The 17,836-nt window shown below is 44.9% G+C and overlaps 1 protein-coding gene across 2 annotated transcripts in view; it reads right to left on the bottom strand.

Moving 5' to 3' along the window:
• The window catches only part of LOC119395715 (MAP kinase-activated protein kinase 2), a 48,327-nt gene that overhangs the window by 25,009 nt on the left and 5,482 nt on the right, over positions 1–17,836 (bottom strand). For both annotated transcript variants that reach the window (XM_037662726.2, XM_037662725.2), the window contains exons 2-3: positions 7,809–7,948; positions 4,833–4,897 (exon numbers count right to left, since the gene is read on the bottom strand). In XM_037662726.2, coding sequence (XP_037518654.1) covers positions 4,833–4,897; positions 7,809–7,948 — 205 coding nt within the window. The remainder of the gene's footprint in view (positions 1–4,832; positions 4,898–7,808; positions 7,949–17,836) is intronic.

The following is a 17,836-nucleotide window of genomic DNA, read 5'->3' as shown; positions in this document are numbered from 1 at the left end:
TGAGTCAACGCCTCGCGACGCGCCTCTACGAATGTATCTCGTCAAAGACGGGATCCTATACCGCCGCAACCTCGATCCACTCGGCTCCGACTTACTCCTCGTCATACCAGCCCACCTGCGTTCAACTGTCCTGCACCAACTTCATGACGCTCCCTTGGCGGGCCACTTGGGCGTTTCCCGCACATACGACCGTGTACGTCGTCGTTTTTTTTGGCCTGGACTTGCCCGTTCTCTTCGACGCTATGTCGCCGCTTGTGAGCCCTGCCAGCGCCGCAAAAGGCCGTCTGCCCTTCCAGCTGGATGCCTTCAGCCGATCGACGTTCCCGCTGAACCTTTTTTTCGAGTTGGTCTCGACCTGCTTGGTCCTTTCCCATTCTCCAGCTCCAGAAATAAATGGATTGCTGTCGCCACAGACTACGCGACGCGGTACGCTATCACACGAGCGCTTCCGACGAGTTGCGCTACCAACGTTGCGGACTTTCTGTTGTACGACATAATTTTAGTGCACGGAGCCCCTCGCCAACTTCTCACTGACCGTGGCCGCACCTTTCTCTCAGCTGTCATTGACGAAATCCTGCGGTCTTGCAATACCAAACACAAGTTTACGACTTCGTACCATCCACAGACGAACAGCCTCACGGAGCGCCTCAACAGGACCATAACCAACATGCTCGCGAAATACGTTGAGGCTGATCACCAGGACTGGGACATTCATTTGCCATATGTGACGTTCGCCTACAATTCCTCGCGTCACGACACTGCCGGCTATTCACCATTCTATCTCCTATACGGACGAGAACCCGCACTACCCTTGGACATCTTGCTGCCCTCCGCCACCGAATATGCCGCCGAAGCCATCGCCCGCGCCAACCACGCGCGCCAATTCGCCCGTAATCGCCTCGAGGCCTCGCAGGAGCACCAAAGACAGCTCTATGATTGTCGTGATAGAGACGTGCACTTTTCTCCGGGTTCTCTTGTGCTCCTCTGGTCTCCCACTCGGCGTGTGGGGCTTTCTGAGAAACTCCTGTCACGGTACACTGGACCATACCGTGTCGTTCGCCAAATCACTGACGTTACGTATGAGATCGTCCCAGACGATCCAACAACGTCATCATCAGCTACGAGCGACGTCGTTCACGTGTTTAGGCTCAAGCCTTATTACCCTCCCTCGACCACATCTGTGTAGATTAAGCACCGAGACGGTGCTTCTACCGCCGGGGGGTTATGATACCATACATCCGCCGCAGCGTGGCTGCATGAAAGACGAGGAAGACGACGTCGCTTCTCTGGTTGTTGCTGGACTGACGCCATCTTGTCCACCCTGCGCTGTTTTAACGATTTAATAAATAGTTACTAAGCTACCCGTAACAATATCATGTACTTGGAACAGCTTCGGAGGATGACACCCAAATGTGTTGGTTTCCCATTCGCCCAAGATGAGGGGTGGGGAGGGGGGAGAGAAAATACCCCCCCCCCCCCCTCCAGTGTTGCCTGCTGAGCCAGCAAGGGGAGGAGTCAAGTCAGGCTTTCTGTGCATCAAGAGTAAGGTGTGCAAGATGAACCTGGGGCTTGTTAACACAAGCTGCATTCCGGCAGTATACTAAGAATAAATCTAACAACCGCACATTTTTTATGCATGTCTGAAGGACCTTTGAAAGCACTTATCTCAAAGCTTCTAGTTTAAGAATTTCCTACAAGTAGACTGCAAAATTACCACTTTCGTTAATATCTTCCTCGACTTGTTTGGCTTAGTGAGCGTATTATTAATTTTAAACATCACGGGGGATATTTAAATGAAAAGTGTCAACATAGCAGGTACTATTTCGTAGTTAAAAACAGCATAAAATAAACTATGATAACAAAGATGATGCAGGACGAGCCAGAAATTGACAATGCCAAGGTCACGGTGATTCCATACGAGATCCCTTTCCTTTTTTTTTTCAAAATGAACCAGATACACAAACTGAAACATTTTATATGAACATGAAGCACACATACATTCCTTTCATATTAAAATATTTCTTATCAAAATTGGTCAATCCTCTGTTGATATGCCCACTCAATATTGCCACACGTGTCACTACAAACCACTTATCTTCGCTGCCTGCTCGCACGTTCTGTTATCTATCCTCTTTGTATGGCGCTTCCTTATTGTCAGATAGACGGGGCACATTGGAACAAGTTCTACACAGGTGCCGATCCCAAGGCCGATGACAAACATGCAAGTGGACGAAGAGGGCGTGCAAGTCAATTTTTTTTGTGGAATCAATCAGGGGCCGTCAGCTGTGGGGTGGAGTCTCTTTTTGGCTGTCTATCCACCACTGTGTGGCTTGCTTTGTAGTTTTCTTCTCATTGGCACGACTTCGTCGCTCAATAAAGATCTCTCTTAGTCGCTGCCTTACACTTCTGCTGGCTGCTTTTTTATGTACCACCGCTACTACCGTAAAGTCCCGAGATAGTCTACCTAAAATATAGTGAAAATTGAGTGAAAATATGAGGTGGGCTAACTTTCACTGTGCAGTAAAAAACAACGTGAAAATTGTATAGCAGCTAAAGAATGAAAATGAGTTTATTAGCACTGAAGGCATTCGTCTTCAAACCCGTCGAATGAACAGTCGCTTTCACTGTCAAACAAACAGTCAACAACCTGTTTGTGCACAGAGTTTGACGTGGTTGGCAGGGCAATAGAAGGGGGGACCGCCAAAGCAAAGTGCTCATGAAGCTCTCAGTCTTCTGATCCATCGAGGGCAGTTGATATACCCAGCCGCTTGAAGGAGCGAGCAACAAATGTTCTGTTATCTCCCACGCTAGCCAACCTCGTTTCTGCGGAGGACGTTATCGCCAAAAGGGATGATGCTAGGGTCAAGGGTGGGTCATCCGCCAGTGTTTTTGGAAAACTAGAAAAGCGTGCCAAAAACTGAGGTGGGTTATCTTTTGGGGGTGGGGGACCTCTTGGGATTCTATAGCATGTGACAATACATTTAGTTCTGAATAAAAAATTAGTCAAATCACGGTCCCATTTGAATTAAAATGAGCCAGATCCACTCAACGAACGGATGTCCTCTGCAAACACCTCGTGGCAAAAACATACAACCTGGCCACATCCGGTTATCTTGCTACTGTGTGTTTATTTCAACCGTTGAAAACAAGGTTGGGCACAGCTCCATTCCAAGAGGAAGCTAACATTTCCTCTTCTGACAACCCGCATCATATACAGTAGAGGCCAGGCTCAATAGTACAGGCCCAAGGCCTCCTTAGAAGGCCTTGCTGCTCCAATACTGATCCAAACACAGCAACAGTTGTGGGCCAGCTCCCACATTCAACAGGCACCACAGGACATGTTTTCTGCACATTTTATCCAATTCCACTACTGGAGGCAAGGAATCCCTCCAATGAAAGCTCATGACAAACATGGAAATATTCTGGAGCAGGAAGACTTCACCTATATGTAGGCTCTTGACCTGGAGCACAATATATGTGCTTACCTCTCTGTATCTCAAGCTAAATCTAGCACTTGAAGTTCTCCATGCAACTCCAGAAGACATTTTAGTACAGGCCCAAGAGAGTAGTGCATAGTCAAAATTGTTCCATCACTCGTACTAAACAACTCATAAAAGAAAATATTGCAATGCACTGTAAGATAGAATAAAATCCTAGCTTTGCATTTCTATTCAATCCTTGGAGAGAATGTCCCTTTGGTGATAGCCTAGGTGATTAAACGCACACATCCCTGTGACAATTTCATTTTACAGTTTCCAGTCCCGAAGGCACTGCTATTGGGCACTGAGAGTGCCAGAATTTAACAGCGGGAACCTGAAACACATCACAGCCACCGAATACTTGATGGTGACGTAGGCGATGCAGGTGGTTGACAAGTTTTGCCGCCCGTGCACTCATATTTCACCAGTTTCATTAATATTCAGTCCTTCGGTGTCTTTTCTCAATCGCAAAACTCACTATAACTGCAAGTAAAAGAAAATGCCACGCCCACGTGATATTATTGCCTCCCTTGCTGGCCACACTTTTGCATTTTAGGCGCATTTTAGGCAAGACACAGTATTGCCACCTTTTGGGCAGCAAAGGGCAGTGATGGGGTACGTAACAACATTCTCTTTTGTTCAGAAGATGGTGATTTGGATCCTTCAAGCGGACCCTTGAAAAGTGATTCTCTCTTAAATTTAACCACTTTCTTGGCATGAAAAAAGCATTGTGAGGTTCCTGGAACGGTATTTATGTCGACCTAATATTTTCCTTTGGTACCACTTCAAATAAATCATTTACGTCAGCCTTCACCACTGTTGGCCCTTTCACACTCTTTAATTTCAAAATGTTTCAATGCCACTGCAGTTTTACTGTAATGTCTGAAAACAGCCTAAACAAGAATAGGATGGTGCTTGTACACAGAGTTCGTCCAGCAGGTGTGGTCATACAGTCACAGAACCGAGCCTGTGAGAACTATCATGTAGGCAGAGGCCCTGGTCGGCATGGGTCCAAGCTTTTAAACAGTACAGGTCTCAAAAATTAGGCCTGTGCTGCTTATGCACGGAAATCCAGTGCTTTGCTTATGCTCAGAAACACAGTGAGGGCTTGTAGTGAACACAAGAGAAATAGACAGTGCAATGTCAGGAGCCAAATGAAAGCTGAGTAATACAAGGTGACATAGTAGATGCGTATTTCAAAACTCCATTCTGGCTTCTATTCTACCCATCAGATTAGGCTGTCCTGCAAATTTTCTTCCTAGAAACCCCCTTTGAATGCTACAAGAAATTTAAAGTGAACTCCAGTTAGGTAAAGCAAAGCGAACATTTTTGAAGAGTACAGATGCTACTTGCCTCGTTCCGTGAAGGCACCCTCAGCTCGTTCTTGAATCCTTTGGAACAACTCTCCTCCTTCCATGCTACAAAAGACAAGCAAACATTTTTTTTTAATTAGCAAGCAACACTAAGAAGTGCACAGGGCAAGCCCAGACAGTAACACTGCATATAAGCCTGGTTAGCGTTCTCAGTTTGCCATTTATTATGGCCACAGGATTGACAAATACTCTTTTGAAAATTCCCAGCCACTGAGCCCTGGTGAGTTCTATGAGACAAAAATTTTAAGGCAGGCATAGGAGCAACTGTAGCGATCCAGTACGCAACTGTTATCCCTCGGAAACAATGAAAAACTCTAGCGTAAAATTGTAGACCCAGCCATGAACAAGTCCTACAGCTCTGTTCATTGCTGCCTTGTGCGCTGCTAGTGCAAAATTTTGATGAATAAAAAGGCGTGTGCTCTTCTTTTGCACATTTCTTCCTAATGTTAACTAACACAAGGATTCCTCTGCTTACATGACAAAAACAACACTGACAAAAATGAGGACAAATAAAATTAAAGTTAGCAAATAAAGGTAGGTTTGCGCACGAGGGTCGACTCTTAATTAGCAATATGTACATGAGAAAACAAATATCTGTTTAGAGGATGCACAGCCTGAATACCGCAGATCAGCAAGAAAGAAGAAGAAAGCGGAGACTGAGTTGTGAGGTTTCTGGGTTAATCTAGTTTCATCGCAGTGTGACATTGCCACATAATTTTGGTGGTCACCATACACCTTGAGAGCTACCATATTTTTTAGCTACTCTGCACAGCCAGTTTGTACAACACCAATGTTTTGTGGAAGGCCTACCACATACGTACATATAAACATCACCACAGCATCACAACACTATCACAACATTTCGGATGACTCATTAAAAAAGCACAGGTACATTAGCTCATCTGTGCAGGTCAACCTCCCACCCAGTAATAGCATCTTCAGGTTACCAGTGCAAATCTTGGCAGATTGGTACAGCAACCAACCATCACCACTGCTTTGCTGCACATGTCTGCAAGAATGATGCCAGAACCCGGCTGAGACATTCTGGGAACTGGTTTCCAACAATGAATGCTTCACATTGAAGGCATTATTCGACACTCCTATGGGCATGGTGAAGCTTTTTGCAGTGGACACTTTCATTTATGCAAAGAAAACTTTATATATGCCATTGCACGCGTCTTAGTACATCACTTAACCTCTATACAGCTGTCATCCTGGCTTTAGATAAGCAATACAGTTTGTGGACCACTTGGAAAGCATTGCATGGTTCCGGCAACGACAACTGCCATAAAAACTTCAATTAGCCTCCGGAACTGCCAGTGAAACTGACAAAAGATACACGAAAGCAAATGACTCAACTGCTCAATCACACAGAAAGACACTGCTAGCATACCTATCAAGTCTCTTACTACTTTGCACCAATGCGACACAGCAAGACAGACAAATTTTGTTAGAAGTTGTGAGGATCTGGTGTAGTTGCTGTTATTGACCTGAAGAGTACAAGAACATCAGTGGATGGTGGCACTGCCTGTATTTATGCTCTCAATGCCTCAATCATGGTTTGGAATTTCAAGGACCAAAACTCAACACGATGCCTGCGAACCTATGGATGCACAGTACTAATTAATCAAATAGAGTATGGTGAAGCCTTTGTGGGATGAAGCACTCAAACTTATTGGATGATTCATGAAAACGTGTTGCTACCACAAGTGAAGGCGATTTGGTGTATTAGCGTCTTGAATTTGGCTGGTGATTTGGTGTACAATGACAATGTTTTGTACACTACAGTTAAAGATAACAATTAATGTTCTCTATGCTTTCCCGGGCCTAACTGTCTGTTCGATTCATTTGGCTGTGCCTAACATATAAACGAGCCCCTAAAAAAATTCCCCTCCTTTCGTTCAAGCTGATTTCTGTATTTCATGCAAAAAATGCATATTTTCTGAAATTGAGGAACATAATTTAAGGCATACTGTTACGGATGCATCAGTGTGCCTGTAATCAAAACAAGATATTATTTGTACTAATAATGCACAAAATCAATTGTAGACAGCAGAGGGGTTACCTTAATTAATCCATCCTAGCACAGACTACAAATAATGAGGAATGAGATGAAACTATGCTAGCATTTTTCGTCCACTTTAATTCACTTCAATTGATGTCATGATTACTACGCTACACTAAGAAACTACAAGTAATGTCCCCCATGCTTTCCTTGGCTTCATTGTTTATTGCCTTCATTAGGTTGTGCCACACTAGCATTTCTGTACATTATACAGCGTGGGCACCGCCCTATTTAGAACAGGCAACAAGTCGCGATCAAGTAGTTGCAATTACTTTAAACAATGTGAGTGTGAATGATTGACAAGGTAAAAATGATGGAACTCTGCATGAAGTGAAAGCAACTGTGATGAAGTAAAACATTTTAAAAAATTTAATGCGTATAAACTCTCATGTCGAGAGTCACGCATTGCAGTCCTCGTTAAGCGCCCCCTTCGACCCAAGACGACAAGCAAAAGCACCCCACCTCCAAGATGCCTTACAGATGTCATGCGTCACTGACTCGGTATGTGGAGAGGGCGATGCTTGTAGCTCAGGTGGCTCAAATGTCAGAGACGCATGATCTACCGCGCAGATGGGACACTCGCTTCACTTCGCTGGGTACGACGCACAGGGCGTCTCCCAGTCCTGTACCTCCAGAGCTTCGAATAAATGAGTTAATTCAGCTCTTCTGCGCATCACTGCCTCTCCGCATGGTTGAAAGTTGCCTCAATTGTCACAGCTTGGCGAGAGCTTCAGTTACATAAATGGTTCGCTTATTATGCACTACCGCTACGCTTCTGAACGCATCAATTGGTAGAAAAAAAGGTTCTCTGGAGGCTATTCTACATTGTTTTATTTACCAGCAATAGAAGCTATCCTATATGTGCAATGGGAGGTTGAATGTAATACATACCACTCCATGACAACTAGAAGACACCGGTTGCCACCATAAACATTTTCGTAGACATCCACGAGGTTCACAATATGCTTGCAGTTGCTGGCTCGCCAGTGCAGGTCCACTTCTCGGCGTGCCTTCACATTGTCCCTAAGAACCTGTCAAGAAAAAGACCCCTTGGCATTCATGAGCAACTACTTAATTGATTAAAGTACAAGTACACTTTTTTGTCTTTGCACAAGATATAATCAAGATAGGCCAGCAAAAGTTCTCCCCAAATATAAAAAAAAAATGTAGCCATGCAGAGACTGGAATGCTTTCTGAAACCGCGGTAATGCAAACAAACCCCAAACAGCCACCACTGTGCATGTATGAGATAATATACATTTTATAGAATTATTATTATCGGTTCCTGCCAGACCAGCTCTGTCATGTGTTATGATTTTAAATTTGCAATAAAGATTAGTGACCATGTGAAAAACCTTGGATCTTCAGATAGCTATGGAGCACAATTTACATTCTCCCCACCAGCTTATGCGATAGCTCCCATGGAGGGCATTTAGAAATATTCCGAATTTAAAAAGTCGGAGTCAATTTAGCATAGACACAGGAAAAATGTACTAACACTATGCTGGGGTATGAGCAACTCTAGACTATAATAGTGATCAAAAGCATCAACAGGGGCAGTGCAGGCCTCACACTTCGAACCGTATGCACGGGATGAAACCAAAGGCAAACCATCAGCACTGTGAAAATGTACCAAGCCTCTCAATGTGCACAATGTGCTGCACGAGGAAGACCACCAATATTTTTGAAAATGTGCCAAGAGTCTGAACACGCTTGCATTCATGAGGTAACCTACTTAAAGGTGTTTTACACCGCACGATGCAGCATGTACCTCTGGCATAGTGGTGACAGCATTGGGCTTTAGTAGCAGAAAACCATAATTAAATCCCACCACTGAACATTTTCAGTTATACTTTATAAAGAGGCTATGATATCTGGGAAGTAGGACTATATGAAGCAGGATAGGCCCAAGAGCATCAGTTGCTGTCTCACGCTTGCTGGGCAGATGGTCTTCGTCTTCTTCTGCACCTATCATATGCTATCGCTCTTGCTCAATACTTTGGCACCAGCAGTGAAGAGGTGCAATCCTGGTGACTCAGGTTGAGTCAACAACAACAGCTTTGAGGCAAGGCTTTAAGCAGCTGACCCAGGCTGCATCATGACCGTGACAGCATATATCAATGGGATCAGTCACTGGCTAGATGAAGTAATGACCGGCAACATGCATTCAACAATTCTATATGGACCACTACATTGAGCTGCAAACTTCTAGGAGAGGACAGGGTCCAACATGAAATTGCAAGCCACATGAACGAGCCAACAGAAAAGGTGTGGGCAGATTTTGGCAGGTCAAGTCACTATTTTGGGGGACCTTGTGTCAAGGATGCCAATGAGCAATCGAGCTGGTGATGCTCTTTGACTGATTAATCGAGTTCTGAGATTGGGCAGTACTCAGATGAATTGAGGCAGTACAGAAGTGTACCAAGCGTGAAGGTGGGCTCACATCCGCATAATAGGAAGAAGATCCATGATGGTACTCTGAAGCGCAAAACACACAAGATACACAAACTAGACAAAAAGAGGAGTGAGGAAGAAGAAACACTGTAATTGCTTTCGTGGCTGTGTTATAAGCATATGTCATGAAAAGAAGCACTAAGTCCCACTAAGGTTGAGCGTAGGGCTAGTTGGTGCAGCATAATTCGACGTTTCACAGCGCAAGGAACGAAGATGACAATGAAAGACACACAAAATGCTTAACTTACAACTGGCTTTATTAGAAAGCATGGAGAAGCACATATATATTGCTGTATGCAGGAAAATAAAGCCAGTTGTAAGTTCAGCACTGTGTGTGTCTTTCATTGTCATCCTTGTTCCTTGCGCTGTGAAATGTCAAATTAAGTCCCAATTAATATGTTCGGACACAATGTGCACAAACGGCGTACTACCTCGGTCACCTTAGTGACCCTCAGTCACTAAGCAGCTCACATGGTATGCTATGACAATGAAAGAAGCTGAGCAAGATCAACAGGGTGACATCATGAGTGCAGCGGCTAGCAGAGCGGTGGTATCAGCATATTGATTGAGATATGCCGAAATCAACTGGTTTCACTCATCCACAATAATCCACCAATTGGCCACAGGGGTGCACAAAAATAAATATAGGTCTATAGCAGGATTCTCCCCACGGTGGGCCGCAGTGGAAATGCCACTCATCACTCCCACTTCACTGCCCAACACTCTGGTTCACCACCTACTGCTTTCGAAAGATCACCAACATTACCAATTGACCCCTTTGAAATGCGTGCCTGAGAAACCAATAATAAGTAGCAATAGTACGCACGCAATGCCAGCGAGCCTTGTTTCCCACCGGCCGTTTATGTAAAAGGAGTCTGAAAAGGTCACCTTGGGGTTTCAAAGATCGCAAACTCCAGTTACAGCGCTTGAACACCAGCACCCTAGCTTCTGTTTTATATGTGCGTCATAGATGCCAGAAATGAAATGTGGATGTGTTTGAAGTTTGAACTTCATAATCCCAAACTTAATAGCTCCCCCCCCCCCCTTTATAAAAGAATTGGCAAAGCTTGCACTAAGCTGTCCAAGGCTTGAAGCAGCGAAACTGGACGAAATCTGAAGACTAATCTGGTTGCTTCTAGGTTATTTCTAGGCCTTATGTAGGTGATGCAGGTTGTTTCTAGGGTGCTTATAGGTAATTTCTAGGCTTTAGCTAGGTGATTCTAGGTTGTTTCTGCGATGATTCCCAGCGCATAACGGTTCGAGTTAAACCACAGACAGTCACAGACACGACACAGACGTCCAAACTCCAGAGACAGAACCTCGTGCTGAAACCCAGCATTCACACCTCTCATATATCTACGGGCTGCTTATTCTAGTCGTAGCTAGGAAGAACTTGGTTGTAGCTAGGTTGAACTCTGTAGAACTTGACTATGTCAAGGTTAAGCTTGGTGTTGCTAGGTTGAGCTTGGCTACATCCAAGGAGGTTAAAAAAAAAAACTTCTGGAGTGGAGGCGGCGAGCCGCCGCTGAAGCCGACGACCGCCATATTGCTCCAGGCAGAAAACGTGTCGGTCGTCGCTTGAGCCCGCGCGGAAGTTCCACAGATGGCGAATTTCTCCGCTGCTTTGGTGACAAGCGAGTGTTGTGGATGTCTCACTTGTTGGACTGCGATCTACTCGATAACCACATTTACAATTTGTCGAAGTTTACCAAGCTGTATATAAAAAACGCCGGGCCTGCGCGCAGCACAGTCACAGCGAAAGCTGAAAGAGCGGCCTTTCTAGAGCCCGTTCTAAACTCTCTTGGGGAAACTAATACAAGTACACTTTCAAGGTAACCACTACGACGCAAATCATAATTTTTGTGAAGTACGGAAGCAATCACTATGCCATTATTCGTCTTTCTGCGGATAAGCGAGGTGCCGCTACACATCTGTAAGGCATTATGTGAACTTTGTTGATGCTGCCTGTGGTTCCTGGATGAAGAATAGACCCTTTTCATAATCCGCAAGTGTGCTTCTCTGCGCTGCATATTTGAACAAGTAATGGCGGCACCTCTCTTGCTTAGAGTGGAGACGAGGTCCTAGTTGCACGTGCTGAGGCTTGTCTATTATGCGTATTTATGTCAAGAGAGCCGAGTCTACATTTTCCACGTCATAGCGTAAGCAAAATGCGCTAGAACACGCTGTTTGCAGTAAGTGACTAGCCGCCATTACTTGGGCAAACTGCATGGCAGGAAAGCTAGCTTTACAATTATGAAAAGGGTCTATTATGGCTGAGCCTTTTGTAATGGATTTGAAGCAATTAACGATCCGGTCACTCGTTGCGCAATTAGCATTATGTGACGCCTGGTCGTTATTTTACTCTTCTGACACGCTATATTACACATTTAACACAATTCCTTGCCCGACATGACGCCTGTAAGGATGTTTTTGCAAAGGGGTTCCAGTCACTAGCGTGGCTCTGTGGTAGAATACTCGACTGCCATAGAGAGGACCCGGGTTTAAATCCCATATGAGCCTGTTTATTTTTATTTATTTCGTTTTTCTTATTTCGCACGATAGTAGTTACGGACACCGGCGGCGGCAGCGGATAACCATCCCACAGCTGTTGTGATCTGATAAAAGCTTTCGCTGTAAAATCAGGCTTCACCACATTTCAAAAGAAATCAACCGGAAGAAAATTCGGCAGATCCCACGCGTTGTGGGAATCTGTTTCATGCGAAGCAGTCAGCAAGTACTGCTATGCTGTATTTTATGGCTTTGAGCCAAGCGTTACGAGGTGGATCAACGTGTTTTTGTAAGTGTAGTAGCTCTGTGCACATCGTGGGCTTACCAGGCACGTCAACACTGGCGTTTAAACGGTAACTTTGAGGTGCAACGTAACGTCAGCCCTCACGTTAGAACACACACGTCAGTATTATCGAAACTAAGTGCACATTATGGTGCAACCATGTGGATATCATACGTAACTTTCGTTAATGTATTCCTCTGGGTCGAGCAATGCTTCCATATAGCGTGCTGAAACATAGGAATATAAATGTAATGTTTATTACACTACTATAAAAGCGGAGCCAACACTGGAACCGCAGACGTTAATCTGATATGACTCCTGTATCGTAGGAGTACATAAGTATTGTGCATTGCTTTCTTGCAAAATTAGATAGCCAGCACCACAACCACACTTGACGTTGCACAGACATTACGCCTGCATAGGCTGTTTTTCCGAACCAGTCTATATACCCGACGTGCCTTTGTGGTAGAATACTTGATTGCCACGCAGAATGCTTGGGTTAGATTCCTGCTGTGATCTTAATATTTATTCTTTCCATTCGTCGGGTCAACGCTGCCGATGTCGGTTTTTCTTAACGCTCTCGCATTTAAAGTACCAATGCCTGTTCTCGTGGTTCCCGGGTAGATATAAACTGTCAATCACATGTGGCGCATACCCGTACACCACGGCCAGTGGTAAACGGCTATGTGCCACACGTGTCTGGAGGAAAGGGTTTGGCGACCTACGCGACAGAATTTTCCCGTTATTCATGTCATGATGCGACAGCCATATCCATCCAATCCTCTTACCCTCCCATGCCGATTTTGGTCTGCACCAAGTAAAGGAGGCGATCATGAGAGCACCTCGGCGTAGGTGGCTAGGTAGATAGATTCGTAGATAAAAACACTGAATGTGCCAAAGGTTCGCTAAGAAATGCCTCGCATTTAAAACTCCCAGAGCGGAGTAAGAACACGGCTGACAATTAAGGACTGTTATTTTGAAAAAAATTATAGACGAGTGTAAACAAGAGCTGCAGCAAGCTAGTCAATTAATCTGCTTTCGTATCTCTTCTTTTGCTGTGTTTACTTTTTAAGGGTGCGTGTTTCATATGGTTAGTTTCGTGATTGTCTGCATTATGCGTAAGCCAGAGCAGCAGCAAACTGGTCAACTAGTTTGCTTTTGTATCTTTTCTTTTGCTGTGTTTAGTTTTTAAGGACGCGTGTTTCATACGGTTAGTTTCGTGATTGTGTGCATTATGATGCATTTTGAAGTTATTTTGGATTTGTTGCTTTATCGGTTCACGTATAAACCACATTGTATATTCTTCTTTTTTCTTTTGAAATTGTGTAAAAGCCGGGGGTGAATAAAATTTTATGTACCACTTCTTAACTCCTCCATGTGCTTCATTTCGGGAATGCTGGAAGCGAATTCTACGTGTTATCAGGCACGCTTCAGCCCATGTATTATGGTGGAAAAAGCTGCCTTCTTCAATCCTGCAGGACAACAAAAAAATTCGGCCAAATAAGTGACACTAACTATCCAGTTCTCACGCTGAAACGCCCCCGCGGAAGCTCACAATTACGCTGTCCTTGCTCAAGCTGCGCTGCCTCTTGCCCGGAGCAAAATGGCTGCCAACCGGTTTCCCAGGCTTCACCCGCTCGCGTGGGCGCATATATGGGACCTCCACTCCAGAAGTTTTTTTTAAACCTCCTTGGCTACATCAAGGTTGACCTTGGTAGTAGCTATGTTGAACTTGCCTATGTCAAGGTTAAACTTGGTGTCACTAGGTTTACCTTGGTATTAGCTAGGTTTGGCCTGGGGCTACGCCTAGGTGGTTGTACCGGTAGCACCACCTACCAATTCCTGTGGCACATACCCGTTTATGATAACGACAGTTTTCTGATAGGCCGCACAGTGGCACATACCCAAATGATGACGATCGTTTTCTTCTTCATTTGTAGTGGACCAGTGGTGAGTAGTGGGATTTACCCAATTTCTGTGGCACATACCCGTTTATAATGATGATAGTTCCCACGTAGGCCACATTGCACATATCTGCAGGCTGCACAAATCACGGCTAGCTTAAACAGCTTCGCTGTTAAAATGTTTGGCCCTGAAAAATTTAGGGGGGCACCCTGGTCTATGCCAATTATATCAAATGGGCAAGCAGGGCGCGGCAAAATTTTAATGGTCGTGGCGTATGACAAGTTATTTTCCGCCAATGACACTCAGTGCAGAAACAAATTAACTTGAAAACTTATGTACACATTCTATGCCAGTAGAATTTCTGGCCAAATCTATTGTAAGTTTTCAAAATGCAAGCATGTGCATTTTTAGAGTCTGTATGGAAGTATGTGCACAAGTCAGAGTGAAAATGACGAAATTGGACAAGAAGCCATTTTTTGCCACCTAACTGATAGTTACTGCAGTACAACATGGCAACAACCAGAGCCTTCGTGGGAAGTCACCACGAACATTGATCCTTGTGCTGTCCCGAAGGCATATCAGTGACAATAGTGTTGGCAAACGAAGTTTGAGTAAGGAAAAGAGGGGAAACGTCAGAAAGGGTGGGAAAGTGCATCGGTATTGGCATGCTTGTGTTCTTGGTTTTGTCAGTCCCCCGGAATGTAAAAAGAAAGTGGGGGAAGCCAGTTCTGCAATAGCGTGCCGGGCTTAAAGCCAATTCGAAATAAATGAACAGTGGGAAATGTTCCAAAAGTTGTTCTTGAATATAAAACCAAAACTAGGTAAAAAATATTGGCGAAACTTGCACTAAGCACTAATCCGCGCAAGCCTTGAAACAGCAAAACTGGACGACTCTGAAGACTAATCTGGTTGCTTCTAGGTTGTTTCTAGGCCTTAGCTAGGTGATGAGGGTTGTTTCTAGGTTGCTTCTAGGTCGTTGCTAGGTGACGCTAGGTTGTTTCTATGTTGATTCTCAGTGCAGAGAGGTTCGAGCTAAACCACACACAGTCACAGACACGACACGGACGTCCAAACTCCAGAGACAGAAACTCGCGCTCAAACCCAGTGGTCGCACCTCTCATAGATCTACGGGCTGCTTATTCTAGTTGTAGCTAGGCAGAAGTTTGTTGTGGCTAGGTTGTCGGTAGATTGGGCTGGCAGCTTGTCGAGTTCACTCTTTGGCTTGGCTTCTTTCCGCATACCCCTTTGATTACGATAGCTTTCTTCATTTCTTTGTGCACCAGTGGTGAGCAGTGGGATTTACCCAATTTCTGTGGCATATGCCCCGTTTATGATGATGATAGTTTCTCGCAGCCGCTGTTGCCTTTCCCGTTCCCCAGTGCTAGGCTAAATATCGCCTTCTTTTTTTTAGTGAACCAGTGGTGAATTGTGGGACTTAACCAATTTCTGTGGCACATACCCGTTTATGAATCGTGCTACGGCATACACATTACGGCAGCTTAAACAGCTGTGCTGTTAAAAAAACAAATGAAGGGTATAGGATGCAGCGCCTGACCTAGAGAGTGTGGCAGTAATGGTAAATGATGCGAATAGCAAGTTCCTGTAAGCATAGTACCCAGCGTGCAAGATGACACACACAGTCCTTCAATGGAAACACTCAGCAAAGTGTATGATGGCTGGTAACGACATCAAACGGATGGCCATGCACATAAGGACAAAATTTTTATAATGCCCAAAACAATTGCCAAAAGTTTATTTTCGGCAAACGAGTATTTACACTCCACCTTGGTGAGGTCAAAACTCGCATATGCAACTACAAACTCGGAAAATCCAGGCTTTCTTTGGGCAAGTGCGGCACAAAGTCCACTCTCACTGGCATTCATGCATGCCTCGGTGAGAGCAGTACGGTGGAAGTGATGTAGAATAAGCAGTGAGGTCGGGAGATGGCGTAAATTTGCAAAAACCACACCACACAACAGTAATCGAATAATCAGAGATGTCCATCACGTGTGAGCAGCACCACCAGTGGCCCAATTATGGAAACAAAGTTCTTCACAAAGTGGAGAAAGTAGGAGCACAGGCTTATGAGGCTGTGAAGTGCTCTCATTGTAGTACGCGTCAAGGTTTCAGCAACAGCACAGTTTCTCCAGACCTGGATGGACACCGAGTTTTGAGACAAGGTGGCCAAGTATGGAATATGTGCCAGCTCCAAACTGGCACTTGTTGACGTTAAGCTAAAGGCCTGCATGCCTCAGTTCATGGCTTCGTAACACTGATGGAAATGACTGTCAAAATCAGGGAAGAAAACGACGACATCATTGAAGTAGCACAGGCATGTCTTCCATATAAAACCATGATAGACACTGTCCATCATCCTCTCAAATCTGCTGGAGTATTACAGAGGCCAAATGGAATAACAGTGAATTCGTATAAACAGTCAGGAGTTACAGAAGCAGTTTTTAAGCAAGCAGATAGTGCCGTGAGGATCTGCCAATACCGGACCGTAATCCCAGTGACTGAAAGAGTTCAGCCCCTTGTAAGAAACTCAGGGTATCAGTGATACGTGGCAAAAGTTACGCACCAATGTGTGTAAAATTGCTTAAACAGCAGAAATCTACACAGAAGCGAATTCATCTTTTCTCTTGTCAAGAACAACAGGTGATGACAAGGGAGTGCAGGACAGTTAAATTACACTGAAGTTACACACAAGTTACACTGAAGCGTGTCATCTACCTGTTCAGTGATCACACAATGCTCAGCAGGGGCACACGTTGAGCGCTCTGTCACAGAGGCACTTGTGAGCCGGTGTCAATGGGATGACAATGAGCCAGTGTCACTTTGAGTGAATGCACTTAAGCACACTGAGTGTCACTTTGGCAGCGCGCAACACAAGAAAGATAGGTGTACTTTGGAAATTACGGTAATGGCAATGGGTGAGTCAGTAGCACAACATATATTTATTATTTCAGGCAATATGTCCGATGTGTTATGGTTATAAAAAGCTTTCAGAATAAACATTAGGCACAAACATGGCACACGTGGTCATGCACGATATGTGCGCTGCGATGCCCCTGGCAGTCGTGGCCGTAAACTGGCTTAGGGCAAGTATAGAAAACTATAGTTGTATACAACTTTAGAAGTTCATGGCATTTTCTCCTCAAAGGCAAATGCACACAAGCCAGCACTAATGGGTGCGCACTCCAGACTGATGTCATGAGCTGGATGGCCGGTGACCCTGTCTTTCGAAAACATTGCCAAGTGCATGAGCGGGACTATTTCTTCAGTCACGGAGGCGATTGGCAGTCATGCTTCGGCCGTTTAAACAGGGCCTCTCCGAACTACTTAAGTTGTATCCGACTGTTTTGTAATATTGTACACTTTAAAGGCATGCTGACACAAAAATTTTGGCCTCGCGTTTTTTTGCTGCAATGTGTTGCTGGGGGCCTGTTAGTTATAACATGGCACATCGTTTGCTGCACCGCGTGACAGATAATTAATTACAGGCTCCTCATTACCGACCAGTGTCAGTTTCGGTTTCAAAAACGAGAAGCCTTCGGGTCCAACTATCACCACCTAGCGGGTGCAGCGCTCGATCACGTCAGCACACAGAACTGTGACGCACGGTTCGCAAGCAGCCACTGAGACTGCTGAAGCAAACGCGGCAAAAAAACATGGTGGCTATGATGTCATCATAACTTGTTGCAGCATGGTCACGAGAGAGAAGTAGGGGGTTCCCAAGGGTCCCCTTTGAGAGTGTCAGTAGTGCAAG

Source organism: Rhipicephalus sanguineus, chromosome 6 (assembly GCF_013339695.2).
Source record: "Rhipicephalus sanguineus isolate Rsan-2018 chromosome 6, BIME_Rsan_1.4, whole genome shotgun sequence".
Taxonomy (NCBI): Eukaryota; Metazoa; Arthropoda; class Arachnida; order Ixodida; family Ixodidae; genus Rhipicephalus; species Rhipicephalus sanguineus.
Note: the sequence above shows the minus strand (reverse complement) of the source record. Positions and strands in the feature narration are given on the sequence as shown.